At 36.5% G+C, this 15,176-nt stretch overlaps 1 protein-coding gene across 3 annotated transcripts in view; it reads left to right on the top strand.

Annotated features, from left to right (window-relative positions):
* Positions 1 to 15,176, top strand: part of AFAP1 (actin filament associated protein 1) — a 124,316-nt gene that overhangs the window by 70,712 nt on the left and 38,428 nt on the right. For all 3 annotated transcript variants that reach the window (XM_061993125.1, XM_061993123.1, XM_061993124.1), the window contains exons 4-6: positions 3,608 to 3,716; positions 9,661 to 9,872; positions 12,905 to 13,084. In XM_061993125.1, the coding sequence (XP_061849109.1) occupies positions 3,608 to 3,716; positions 9,661 to 9,872; positions 12,905 to 13,084 (501 nt within the window). The remainder of the gene's footprint in view (positions 1 to 3,607; positions 3,717 to 9,660; positions 9,873 to 12,904; positions 13,085 to 15,176) is intronic.

Here is a 15,176-nt window from a genome sequence, read left to right as displayed (position 1 = left end):
TGTTTGATCTCAGACCCAGCATCTGACAAACACTTTAGCTAGTATTGTTTCAGTATTACTGTTACTATTCTGGGAAACAATAACTCACTCATCTTTGCCCCTTTTCCTCCGATGAGATAAAAATGGGGTTTTTTTCCTAAGTCAATTCTTATTCCTGTGATTGAGCAAGGTTTTTTGTCTTGAAAGGCAACATTTTCTAGTTTTCTTCCCTGTTACCTGTCATTTAAAAAAACAAAACATAAATTTGTACTAATGCCTTCTCTGCAGGTTTCCAGGTCTTTTCTCCCGATACCACTCAAACTACATATGTTCTAGGGGTTTTGGAGATTTAATCTTTTTATAGACTATGTAAATACTTTCGTGGGTTTTATGGATTTTTTTTAATTATTTTTCAGGTAAACTAAGGAAAAGTTATTGAATCAAAAATTGTTTCAGTTCATAAGTCATAACTTCATAAAAAATATTCCATTAAAAATTGCCAAGTTAAAAGAATCAAGCAATACAACTAGCAGTAATAAAACATTTAAAGCTCTGTAAATATTAATAAGTAGTATCAGAGTGCTCAGATGTACCTTTTTACATTTCTTAATGCTCAAACTCTTACATATTCCATAGCTCCCAAAAGATGCAGTTGTTTATGGTACAGATTTGAGTGAGATAAAAATTATTTTGTATTTAATCAGTTGTGTTTCCTTTCAGTATTAAAATCAGCCTTGCTTTAATCAGAAAGTAGTTAATGTTGGATGTTTCTGCTTCTCCTAATGATTTTTTTTTAAAATATTTTTTATAATTATTTTCAACTTTGTTATGGCAAGCACTGCAATATGCATTTCAGAGAGGAGGGCCTGGTTAATTCAGCAATGGATTCCATCTGTGTTGACGTTGGCTGCACAGCCCAGCCCGCCCCAGCTGTATGAAGTAACTGTTGCTTCAGCAGGGTCGCATTCAGACAAACACCATTTGTGTTTCATTTCCTTTTTTCTTTTTTTCTGAATAACATTTTTACTAAAAACAATGAATTTTTTTTGCCCCTGATCTCTATTGGTACCTCTTATTTGTTTATGGATAAAAGGCATCTTTGAAACCTCAGTGCCGTGTCAAGTCAAAATTGGAGTGACTCTTTGGACGGATATTTCCTGGGTGAATTAGGTTTAATAATGATAGGAATTTCATATCTTGTATGTACACCTGATGGGAAAAATAGCTTAAGGCTAGACCAAGATACTAACGTATATATCTAAGGAAAGGGATGGTATGAATCTACACTTCTCTGGGAACAAACCTTGACCCCAACTCACTGGAACAAGGCTCTGCCCACCTGAGCGAAGGGAGAAAGTACAAACTGGAGGCAGTTCTCCCTATTGTGTCTGGCAGTTCAAGCCACACAGAGCTGATGTGTGCAGATGTGTAGGGCAAAATTCATAATTGCTGTCAATTTTTTAGTATTAACAAACATGAAATATTCTTAATGTCCTTTATACCTGTTGCACAGCAGCAGCTGGCCTTGAAAGACTCATTTCTTTTGTGATGATGTCCAGGGGTTTTTCCTCAGCAGAATTAGAGACACTTAAAGTCACGTATTTTTCATTATTTTACTTCTTTGACAGATAATTTCTCTCGCAAAATTGATCTGTGAGGAAAACTCATTTGGTTCACATTGTAGATAACAATAATTGCCATGTCTGTAATCGAATGAGTCGTATGAAGTTGACAATAGTATTTGATATAGAAGTAGTATTAACATAAATCTCAATCTAACAGAATTTCTGTGTTCAGTAACAAATCAGTTTATTGTTTGTGAGGAAGTTTCTGATTTTACTGGGTCCACAAAGAGAAGTCAGTACTGGATGAGCTGAAGGGCAGGTTGAGTCACTAGCTCCTTGCCTTCTTGCACATTAGGAATTCACAAGTGCTTACTTGCAAGGTGGAATAACCCACTTGATATAAATTTAACTACAGAGCACACTAAGGGTGGGACTCGGTAATAAGAATTAGGTGTCTGGCATAAGCATGTAATCAGTAATGAGATTTGGAGACGTCTGGCTTTGAAACGGGCAATGATGAATCCAGCCCTAAGAGTACCCACACAAGTAATTTCATTATAGCTAATGCCATGTGATTAAAGCTTAGATTCCCTCCAAGGTAACTTTATGTCTATAGCATAAAAGGAATATAGTTACTGTGGCTTCATCTATATTATATGGAAGAATGCTCAATGCCTCTACTACTTTTCAACCCATCTGAGTTGGAAGTCTGGTGTCTGTATCTGACCATAAGCAAAGCCCACCCTGACTACTTTCATACTTCAGTATCTGTTCATTCTGTTGCAGACAAACACGGTTAAACAACTCTTTCATTACATAGAGAATAGAGAAAGACTTATTAAAAAAAAGTTACTGTAGAAATGAGACTGCTTGGAAGTTATAGTTTGTAACCATAAAATAAAGCACGAGCTGGAAAAAGACATCAGTACTTTCTCTAACATCAAAATATGGAACTAAAAACCTGTGGTAAATATGAACGAGTTCTATAAAATACAGTTGTTTTGGTACTTGTTAAGGAAATAGACCAGTAAAGTCATATGGAGGAAGTCAGAGAGTACTAAATTTACTTTGTTACTTTATGAACAAATCAGCAGTCAGTCAGTTTGAAATTTAAAACAGGTTTGTATTTAGAAAAGAATCATTTTAGAATTTGACCTGGTATTTGAAATATTTATTTTATCACATAATAGTTTCTTGATGTTCCAGGCTTTTCATTGGTTGTACCACAGTTTTCGTTGTGTAGAAATATCATTTTAAAAATTCATGTCTATATTAAGAATTGATTCACCATTGAAGAACAAAATGCCTTGTGAAAGTATGGTCTAAATTATCTGTCCTTGATCTCTGCCAGACCTGGCTATTTAATTTTTCTAAACTGTTAAACCAAACTGTTGTTGGCTGCTGTAATATGAATTATTTTAGATGTAAAATACTAACAATTAAGCTTTAACTCTGTAAAAATGGTATATGCACAGAAATCTCTTTCCTAAACAGACTCTTTTTACTTGTAGTTATTAAATTGAGAACATCTTTTTAACAACATTTTCACCACTTAACGCTATTGTAGAGAGAATATCTTTTAATGTAGCTGTTATCTTGCGTTTGCCCTCCTTAACAATGGCAAGCAGGATCTTACTGTGTTTCTCTCCTCAAAATACTCAGTTATAGGACATGCAAGATTCTCCTTTCTCATTATGAGCTGAGGTAAAGCTCATAATAGTGGTACATTTAAACATATAATATTATAATGCATAATTAAGTTGTTTTATTGCTTCAAATCTCAACCTCAAGTATATCAACATATGAAGAACTTGAGATTTAGAATTTTTCCTTCTAAAAGATTGCTACCTTGCAGAATAAGCCTTATTCAAAGGACAACATTGAATTTATCCCTCCAGAGCCTTGCTCTAGAGATAGTTAGCATAAGAAATAGTCACAAGAGCAGCCATTGGGTTTGTAAGGCTTATAAGGTTTATAATGGTAATTTTAGTACTCGTCATGAGCAGATGTCCTTCAATTTAATACCTTGCTGGACTGTAATCACTTTTTTTTTCTTCATTTAGCCACCAGATAATGGGCCTCCTCCATTACCAACATCTTCCCTTCCTGAAGGCTATTACGAAGAGGCAGTGCCACTTAGTCCTGGGAAGGCTCCTGAGTATATCACTTCCAGTGAGTACTATATTTCCAGATCAGTTTCTGAGCAATTGGTCATTTCAGTGTTGTTCAGCTTTTTAGTATTTGGCAGCTGCATCTCTACTAGTGAGATGACGTGTCATAAGTGTGGCTGACTATATGGGACCGGTTCTGGTTATCCTCACCAGCCATACATTGGTTTGGTTTGCAGAGCTATTTTGGTGTGCGCAAACCAGCCTCCTTTTAGAGGAAACTAGACCTGGAGCTCAAGTTGAGTGCACATAAATATGTTTCAGCTGCTATTGGAGACGAGTCCAAATTAGCCACTGACAGGTTTGAAGCACAAATGTGATGAGGACATTGGACCAGAGTTAAGTATAATTCAGAGTAAACCGATACTGTAGAATCATAGAATAATTTTGTTTGAAAAGACCTTTAAGATCACCAAGTCCAGTCACTTATTGCCAAGCCACTACCTCCACAATTCATCTACACGGCTTTGAAATATCTCCAGGGGTGGTGGCTCCACCACTTCGCTGGGCAGCCTGTGCCAGTGTCTAACATCTCTCTCAGGGAAAAAGTTCTTCCTAATATCTGGTCTAAACCTTCTCTGGTGCAACTTGAGGCCATTTCCACTTGTCCTATCATTTGTTTCTTAGGAGAAAAGACTGACCCCCACAAATGTAAATGTAGAGGTCTGAGAAACTGGTGCTCATCTGCAAATCTTCTGGTATGCCTCTGTTGCACTGAATTACTTACTAAAGTAGACAAATAGAAAGAAAAAATGAGTATTGAAAGGATGTGAATTGCAGAATTTCTGATGATACATTGTGGGAAGGGATAAATCAGTCATACTGGCTCCCACAAGCTGTGGTTACTGCACTTTACAGTATTTTTATGATTACTTATTCAGTGCACAAGGCACAGGGCTGCTTTTCGAATGATCACCAGAAAATATCCTTCTACAACAGACAAACACTTTTTCTCACATCTTAATACTTATCCAAGACCTATGCATTTAAGTGGAGCTATGCTGAGAGCATACTGGTGAAATGCTGAAGTCACTGCTGTGAACATTGACACAGGGTCCATCAATGGGACATTATGTACCAAAAAATTGCAAAGATTTTTCTTTTGTTACTTAGGAGTTGTCTGGGGTAATTTATTACCTGTGTATGGATGACTTGTCACTAATAATTTTTTTATGGCCTAAAGATTAAAGGCATATCTTCCCCCATGTTATAGCCATTTTTATTATTTTAACCAAACAAGTGAATAAAATCATATCTCTATTCTTAAAACATGCATAGAAATCATCTTAGAACACTAATTATTCATTTGTACACTGCACAAAATGCAATTATTTGGCAGATCTTAATTTACCTAAGAAATTCAAGGCGAGAAAGTTATTCCTGTACTGTAAAGCAAATAAAGGAACATACAGTCTTAGGAGAGCAGCAAAGCCACTCCTCTCTTCATTTCCTCCCTTGAAATGCTTCAGGGTGGTCCTGCTACGCCCTGTAATCTGGTGAACTGCTGATTTGTGTTTTGTCATTAAACAAGAACCATGCTCAGGCAGGAAAATATTAATAGTACAAATATTAATAGCACTGCTAAAGGATTACTTAGGGGGAAAAAGCAAAATACAAAACTGATTTCTTATAATACTTAACCATCCAAATCTGTAAAAATATTTAGGGTATCAGCTTTAAAAGTTCATTAATAGTTCCATAATTTAAATGTATATTTCCAGACATTTTAAAGCTCAGTTAGTGTAACTTACCATCTCACTTGCTGTGATTTTGTTACATTTTCTTACGTCCCAAACTCCTTATCATCTCTTTTAATTTGTGTTTAAAGTATTCCACTCTTCACAGGTAATAAAGTTGCTTTTCAATTCAATATACCATGAGTAGTATGTCTCCACTCAAGCAAAACTTCTATTAAATCTATGTGTAGAAATTAAAATAAGTCACCAGGGCATTTTATTAACCAAAGATGTCACCTGAGCTCCTCGGGCTGTTGGAGATGGAGAAGACCATGACAAGGAAGTGCTAGAAGTATAAGTGCAAAAATAAACTGTTAAACATTTGTTGCAATAGATATCATTATGTTAAGTAAAAAATTTCTATGGAATATTTTTGTAAAGTATTAATAGCAAGGAGGCTTCTGTACCATGAGTCCTACCTTTGAAGGTAAATAGAAGTTGAAGAAAATTGCAGAATATAGGTCATGAAGATTAAATATCCTTAACTTCCACAAGTCCCTGTAATCTGTTTGTAATGAAACACTTGCATATTAGGTGAAAACAAGACTGCATGCCTTGTCTGATAAGTCTCTCTCTCCCCTTATTAAAAGCTACTGATCTGTACTACATGCCAAAATTAATACAGACTTATCTTTGAAACACACTATTACAAGTAATGTGAACATCCACTGTGATTTTTCACCCTTTAACAGTGGAAAATTTTTGTGAAGATGAGGGTGATTGTCAATGTCAAAACAAGCTGGAATAATCAGAAAATGTAGAAGAAAAAGAAGGCAGATTGGCAGCATTGGCACATGTTGTATCAGAGCATCCTAAGTCTTTGATGTTTTAGTAGACTTAATAAAACCACTTAGTTTTCAAGAGACAGTTTTCACTTCTTCTATACAATCCTAGTTTGTGTCTCAGCCTGAAAGCTGTGTTTTGGATATGATTCAGCAGTTTGGAGAAACAACCAATAGAAATTGAATGTGGCAAAGAGCAGTGAAGTTTCAGCCTAGATGTTATGAGTACTACAAGGTTGTCATCCTTCCTGGTGTGAGTTACACAAAAAACTCTTCTGGCCAAGGGTCCCACAAACCAAGGAGATGAGAAACAAGAGGAACAGTTAATGGCCAGTATATATGGCAACATGTCCTCAGAGATGCCGTTAGACTGTGTGAGGATGGGAGCCTCAGAAGCTGCTGGTTTTCGTCTTCCTATAAACAGAGATTTGGATGAATTGCAACTGCTGTGCCAGCAGAGTCCCTCTGCTGATCATGCAACTTGTGGCTAAAATGAATTCTGCTCTTAGACTGCTTGTAAGCCACATAGGGAGTACCTGTAGGATATTTGACATGTAGAATTTCAATCTCTATCAGCACTTCCTACAGTTTATTTTTATTTTTGAAACTCTTAAAACTTACTGTAAAAAAAAAAAATCTTAAGATTTAATGTTGTGTGGAAAATGCAATGATTTAATTCAGTAACTTTGCTGAAAGGGTAAGATTGTAGCGTGGGGTTTATGGTAAGAAGAAAAACAACTTAATGATATATGACCGATAATTCTATCCAGGGTGAAACCTTCTTTTCAGCACTATACAAATGTTAAGACATGTCCTAAAGAGGAAGGAAAAACAGTGTGTTAAAATAGATTGAGTTTTTGCATGCTTTTAATTGATGCACCAAAAAATGAGATGAAGAAGGCATATTTGATAGACCATAATCTGCTGGGAAAATCTTTGACTCTGTCATGCAAACACCTTTTCTTCAATATGCACTCAAGAGTGTAGAAAAATGACCAAGTTCCACTCCCTTGGGAAGACTATATTTGAGGAGTGTTTTTCCTGTAGAGTCATGTTTCAAGTTGGTCTGATGAAAATTAATCCCCTGACAATCTAACTTTGAAAAGATTGAAGGAGAAAAAAAATATCACTAGTAATTAAACAGAAAAATGTTAGCAGAATAGTGTTTCTGTATCTCAATATATGAACAGTGACTTCTGCTTCTTACCTCAATAAGAGTATTGTAGAAAGGGAACAAACATCAAGGTGAACATTGTGACAACAGCATAGCTGCAACAAAGATCACTGCTAAATTCAAGAAAGGGACAAGGAGGCTATAGGCACCTAAGTTATTTTGTTGAAAAAAGAATGACAGGAGTTAAAAGATGAAGTTCCCAGAGAGGGAGCAACTTTAGGTTATGCAGCTTGTTCCTTATCCCGTGCCTTTGGGAGAAGGCCTTCTTAAAGAGGCTGATTTAATGACTAGATCTTATATCTTTGTATTTGGTCAACACCACAAGGATCATTCTGCCTTTGCTTCAGACAGACTGGCGTGCTACTGTGTGTTTGAGACTGGTTGATGATCTCTCAAGCATTTCCTGATGTTTTAGTGTGAAAGTTTGTGGATAGTCACCCCAAAAGGGCAAGGGGGAGAATGCTTTGTTTTGGTTCTGGTTTTGTTAGGTTTTTGTTTAGGCTTTTTTCCTGCTTCATGGGGAGAAAGGAGGAAGAGAAGGATAAAGTGCCAGATCTTATACATTCTTTTAAACAAATATACAAAAATAAATACTCTGGAATAAATGTTTCCAAAACTGTCAGTTTAAACATCTACCCTAATTTTTTCCATCTTTCTCTTGTTTTTTGTAAAGCAAGTGAAAAATTGTAGTGTTTTAGCTTTGATAATCATCTGAGGCTTTTACCATTTGCCTGTATGGAGCTGTCCCAAACCAAACACCCCATAGCAGAACTGACCAGAAGACAGCAATTCAATTTTAAAAATAATAAACAAAAACTTTCTGGAGCTTCATATTTTATTTTCATTTCACTTTGGTCACTTTGGAATGGAGCTACACTGTTCTGTATATTTCTGTGAAAACACAAATCAGATTAGAATATCTGGTCTTGATTCAAAGATGTGAGATCTGGGTACATCTCATTCTATCTGTGGAACTCATATAGAATGAGTTCTCCAGCAATCCACTCCCTTGTCCTCTTCCCAATTGTCCCAGGTCTCTTTCCTGTATCCCAGCTGTGTCTTAAATACCTGGGTAAAGCAAATGACTTTCTTCCACTTTCTGTCCAAGAGATATATCAAAAAGTCTTCTTGAAATGTGTGGATGAAATTTCAACTGTTAAAAATATTCAAATTAGTTCTTCTCCATGGGAGCGTGTGCTGGTGGATAACAGGTATGCCTTCAGGTGTTATTACCTGAAGGGCTTCATATACACATATCTATCTATCTATCTATCTATCTATATATATATACATACACCCCCCCACATAAACAAAAAAAATAAGTATGGATGGTGAAAGAGAGGCATTCTGTGCTACTGGCAAATTATTTTTGTAGCTGAGGGGACTGCTATTGCTGACTGCATTGTTGAAAATGAAAGACCTGAACAAAGATTGCTTGATTAAAAAGGGATCTTGCCATTCCATCACCAAACTGGGAGCACAATTAAGCTGTTCAGACTAAGCACATAACAAACCATTTTTTGCAGAATGCCTGTAATTCCTGCAGAATCTATAGTTTGAGAAACAACATTGTCTATTCAACACTGATTGTATCAGACTGTATCAATCCAGTTGCTGTATTTGAGAATTATATGAAGTGTTGTGATAGGTAGATAGTGCTCCATAATGCACTCTCGTGACTGCTGTCATAATCCGTGGTTGTTTCTTGATATGGTGTAGTAATATTGACATATCTGTGCCTACATTCTGCATCATAAGAGGTTCCAAAGAAATGTAAGGAAAAAAAGTTCTTCACTGTGAGAGTGAGGGAACACTGGCACAGGCTGCCCAGATGGGTTGTGGAGTCTCCTCTGGAGACATTCAAAACCCACCTGGATGAGTTCCTGTGTGACCTACTCTAGCTGATCCTGTCTGGCAGGGGGATTGGATCAGTCAAGGTCCCTTCCAACTCTTAAGATTCTGTGATTATGCAAAAATGCAAGATGAAGATGTTTCTCTCTAACATCTTTCAGTTCTTCAATTCTTTCACTTAAAATTCCCAAGGTTTCAGTGTAGGTCTTCTATAAAGTTTCATAATGGAACAGCATCTCTTCTTCAGTTAACCGAATATATTGATGTTACTAAGCACTGAAACAGTACTTTGTAGCTGACTTTCAAAAGCTTTATTTTAAAATGAACTGTGTTGAAATTTTCAGTTATTTCAATATGCTTCATGGCCAAATGTTTTACCTTGACACTTTTATGCTTTTCTTAAAGATTATGACTCAGATGCTATGAGCAGCTCTTACGAATCCTACGATGAAGAGGAGGAGGATGGAAAGGGGAAGAAAATGAGACATCAGTGGCCTTCTGAGGAGGCCTCTATGGATCTGGTGAAGGATGCCAAAATCTGTGCCTTCCTTCTTAGAAAGAAACGATTTGGGCAATGGACCAAACTACTGTGTGTTATCAAAGAAAACAAACTACTGGTAATTTTTTATTTTTATCTATCTTTTTTGTACCTTTTACATGATGTATTTATTTTTACAGTAATCTGTTTTTTGGAATATGTTCTGCAAACAGTGGCCAAGTCTACAGTAACCTTACCAAAGACTTGGGTTGTGATTTACCCAAGAAGCAGAGAAGCACTGAAATTATAAGTGTATCATTTAGCCCTTTAAAACTTTGATTTTTATTGCACTTAAACCCAGGCAATTCCCTGATATTGGAAAGAAAGTCTGGCCTATTATCTACTAATGTATTTCACTTGGAAAAAAAAAAAAAAGGCTGCAACTGTAAATCCAATCTTTCATTCTCTATGGACAAAAAAAGTCTCATAGGGAGCTTTGTGTATGAGCTGTTGGATGGGACCACTGGAGAGAAAAGTCCCTTGTTAGACTGAGAATTCACTTGGCAGCATATGCCGTGGTAATGTATACACTTCAGACTAAACCTTTGCCATCTGTTCTGTGGTAATTACAGATGCAGTATTCACATGATGCACAGCTGCATTATAGAAAGGAAAGAAACAAGTGGATACATTTATTCCCTCAGCAAATTTGTTACATTTCTTTCTGATTGGAGAAACTAGTAGAAGATTCCACGAGTTAGTGAATTATCTGCTCGTAGATGCCTTTTCATTTTCTGAAAAGAGATCCTAATTGAGGGAAACGCTTTATTTCTGTGTCACTATGAGTGAACTAATGCTTACAGTAGTAAATAAGTGGGGGTCTTGGGCACTGCCTGCCTTCCTAGCTGATGCTTCCAACAGTTGTAGCTAATAACTTCTCAAACAGTAAAAGCTGATGGAACATTTTGTGTAGAACCTTATTATTCTACACTGGTACAATATAGCTTAGATGTGTTCACTTCAAGGATATTTATGCTTACGACAGTGTGGGAACTAACAGGATTTAAATAGAGGTAAGAGATTTCTGAACATATAGTTAGAATTAATTTACTGGTTTTCAGTAGTTTCTGAGGATTTACTTTTGGTATCCTCATCTACTTAAATGTTGAAAAGAATGTCAATTCCGATTCAGTCTTTATTACATTGTTATAATATCATGATCCACATTTTTATCATCATGTATCAGGATCATATCAGATTTCAGGACCATCTAATAAAAGCTTTAAAAAACAAAAGAGGGAATGAGAGATATTTCTCTGAAGTCACACACTAGTTCTTTTACAATTGTGTTTGTTGTCCTGTATAGAAATATGTTCTTTTTTTCTATTTTCATTTCCTTTAGCCACATGTGTGGTCTGAAAAGATTTTTTTTCCTTATAGGGATTGTCTTTCAATAATTCTGAAATGGGGATTAAGAAAATAAAAATCACAATAGGAGTCTAACAACCAAGTTACATAAGTGGTTTATTATTTAAAGGAGGACTTAGACGTTTAACTTATGAGATACGCAAGTAAAACAAATATGTGTTCTTAGAGATTAGTAATTGCTTGTGTTATAAATGCAGCTGTCATCATAAAACCAAAATATTTTAATTAGAATTAGACATTAGAAATAACTTGTAGTAGGGAGTCATTTTTCACTTAAAGTCCTTTAACATAAATAATTCAGGTTTAGTAATGTATAATTATAAATAAAATATTTAAATTAATATAAAGGGGATTATATGCTGTTTATTGCTTCTTAAAGTGACTAATGGTGTATGTTTTTAAGACTTAATAGCTTGAAAACTATATTTTTTAGTGTTGCAAACTTAAAATCTGTGACCTAGCTAAGGAAAATTTGAGGTGGTGGACTTGGGAGAGGGAAGGAGGATTATGAATGATTTTCAGAGGCTTATTTAGAGTGACTGCATTTACTCAACTTAAGATATGCTGTTTGTAACATGTTTTTGCTAGCTAGTGTCTTCCTGGCATTTGCATCATGACGTGAATTCTAGTGCAGGCTTGTAAAAGTTTATGTGATTTTTCCCTAGTCACATTAGTACTCATTTGTACTCAGCTGTTCTATTGATATGTATGCTAAATAGTCTTTTTTGTTAGCAGATGCATTCTTCTTTTTCAGTCTTTATTACCAGATACCTTTTTAGCTTTTTTGCTTATTTGTGTACGTGAAGACCTAATCTACATAAATATATAAAATAATTGGACATTCATATACACAGTTAAACATTGTTCTTTAGTCTGGCACTGTGCTAGCTTTAGGAGCCTCAGCTGGTGCCGGAACAGGGACTGAGTCTATTGGACAAGTAATGTAATGTAGAACCCCTCATCTGCAGATCATCAATTCAAATTTAGGTCAGGCTATCAGTGGTCAGCATGAAGTGGCTGTCTATTGACAGCATTTACTAATGAGGGGAAAAAAAGCATTGCATAAGTCATAGTTTTAGCCATGAACTTACAGAGTTAACTAACACAGGGATTTCACAGAATCATAGAGGTTGGAGTTGGAAGGGACCTCTAAAGATCATATAGTCCAACCTCCCTGCTAAAGCAGGTTTGTTCATCTGTAGTAACTGATAAAGTGGGACTTTGCCCCCATTCCATACAATGACAATTTTCTTTCTTTATCTCAAAAAAAAAAAAAAAAGGAACAGCTAAGTAAGGCATCTGCCATTTCTTTTTGCCACTACAGCATTGTAGGCACAGATGTAGATTTGCCTTGATACACGGGGCTGTTACTGAATGGCAGGGTAAATATCTGGCTTTAAAGCTGTTAACTATACAAGTTTATTCTGCTACTACATTTGAACAGAAATCCTAAATCACCATCTTCCTACCTGATCAAAGTCAAGGTTGAGGCATAAGGATGCTCTCCATATGTTCTATCTGTGCTGCAAGTAAAGATGCCTATTAATGTCAGTCTGGAGGCTTTACAGAGAAAATGAGGATGAGAAATGCAAAGCTGGCATTGTCTGAAATCTGTGATATGTGGTAAAGGAGTGCATGAAAAATAGGAAAAGCTAAAAAACAACATTTCTATAAAATAACAGCCTTCCTTTAAGGTTCAGAAAGTTGATACCTAACTTTTGAACTTTCCTTACTTATATTTAGTGTTACAAAAGTTCCAAGGACCAGCAGCCCCAGATGGAACTGCTCCTGAATGACTGCAGCATCATGTACATTCCCAAAGACAGCAAAAAGAAGAAGCATGAGCTGAAAATCTCCCACCAAGGAGCAGATGCGCTGGTTCTGGCAGTGCAGAGCAAAGAGCAAGCCGAACAGTGGCTAAAGGTAAGGGGAGCTTTCTGACTGGGAGCCTTTCCACCCACAATGTGCTTCTGTTGCCTTCTCGCTTGCTGTTAAAAACTGAGATACATTCAGGCAAATCCAAATCGCTTAAGTCCTGCCTAATTTTGGACTGCAAAAAAGCAGCCTTAATGTTCCTACCTCTAAGTAACTCCTTGGGCAATGAGAAACTGAGTATTACACAGCTGTGGCTGCTGGGTATGGTTTTCACTGCTAATTGTACAGTAATCTGGCACCAAGAGAAAAGGTGGCAAATTCTCTCCAATGTCCATCTCATTTTCCAGGAGTGGTTTGGTGGTTAGGGCACACTGGTAGTGAGCTGAAGGTTCAAATTCCTGAAGGTGGAAGGGGTTTGGTACCCAGACTGCTTTTTGGAGTGGCATATATGCATTGACACCATAGACTACCCTGCAAAAATTGTGCATACCAACACCACAGTCACCTTCTTAAAAAGAAGGATCTCTGACGATGCACCTGTTTGAATTGCCCTGGATGGAAAAAAAAATCCTTCAGCTTCTTGAAGTCAATTCAAGTTTGCTAATCCTGACTGAGCAGGGTTATCATCTGTTATGGTTTGCTCTGGGAATGCAAGCTTCTGAGAAACAGGATTTTGTCATCTTCCACTCCTTTCTGTTCAGTGTCTGCAAATGTGGAAAATCCCAATGCAAGGGCTGCAGTTTTAGATCCTAACCAGATTACTATTATTTGTGTTGGACTTTGCCAGTCTCAGTGAAATAGTGTGGGAAACTATCACTGTAGTTCTAGTGGCTTGTTTTAAGGCCTTGAAATCCAGCCTTTTAAATGCATGTACAAGTCTGAATGCATAAGACTCATCAAGCATTCTCTATGCTGTGCTCTGATCTTACCTTATATGGTACTTATTTTTCTAAAAATAAATTGTATTTTTCCAAATACAATTGAATTAAACACATAGGAATTTCCTGACGGCAAAGAGTTTTCCTACAGAGGAGGGATACATAAAATGCAACCTAAGAGGTATGAGTTCTGCTGTGGGCTAATTTACTAGATGGGAAACTAATCTGTAATTTCCTATTTTGAAATATGTGAATATACCTTTTGGGGGTTTGCAGTTTGTGTGTCTGGTTTTGACTGGGAGTTTAATCTTAGCTGAGAAAATGCACTCTCTATTGTCTTTTTAGTAGGAACTAATCATAGACATGTATTTGTTAGGCTTCTTCTAGCATCAATATCTTGTTTTAAAATCCAAGTGTCCCACTAACTCACCTAGAGTTTCAAAAGCCGTGGTTGGAATGAAAAAAAATTCATAAGTCATATTCTTTTCCAGGGGAATTCCGCTGTAATTAGATCATACTGACTGCACCATTATTTCCTGTGTTGTTCTAAACTTGGGTTTAGTGATGCTGAATTCATTGGCATTTATCAGACTGTCTTTCATAAAAACTTTAATAAACCTTTCTTTTTTTAAAAAAATCATAAATAAAGCATTCCCCACACAGGCAGACAGAGCAATACTAGAATCTCCCATATCCCAGATGCATTCCTACTGCTTAAAAACAACCACCACCAAAATCAAACCTTTTGTACTGTTGCATGTTAACAAAGTTGTGTGTGCCAAGGGTGACTGGCCAGATGGTATGTTTAGTTCCTTCATGCTGTGAAGCTCTGTGTTCATAAAAACTCTTCCAACTACCTGGCAGTGCTACTGGATGCTCAGCTTCCAAGTCTCAGCACTGCTGCAGCACTCTGTACTCTGTACTGTGCAGTACAGACTGTGTAGCTAACCAAATATGGTCTCTGAAGTTCTTGCAACAGCTCCGGTGTTTGCATGAAATACAACTTTTTGAGAAAAAAGACCATGAAGTATTGTATTTTTTAAAATTAGCAAAATTTAAGGGTTTTTTAATTATTATGGATTTTTTTTCTCATTCAGACCCCACTTAAAATTCTGAAAATCACCTTTGAGTAGGAAGTTCCTGCACTGAGAAAGAGTTTGCTGCTTTGTCAGTGGAGAAGCAGTTTGAGCTTTTCCTGCCTGTCCCTCAGAGACCCAAGGTCTTCCCCACTGCTCTGTCACCTGCATGAGATTTCTGTAGTT

Source organism: Colius striatus, chromosome 3 (genome assembly GCF_028858725.1).
Source record: "Colius striatus isolate bColStr4 chromosome 3, bColStr4.1.hap1, whole genome shotgun sequence".
NCBI classification, from domain to species: Eukaryota; Metazoa; Chordata; class Aves; order Coliiformes; family Coliidae; genus Colius; species Colius striatus.
The sequence above is the reverse complement of the archived record's forward strand: the minus strand, read 5'-3'. Positions and strand labels throughout refer to the sequence as shown.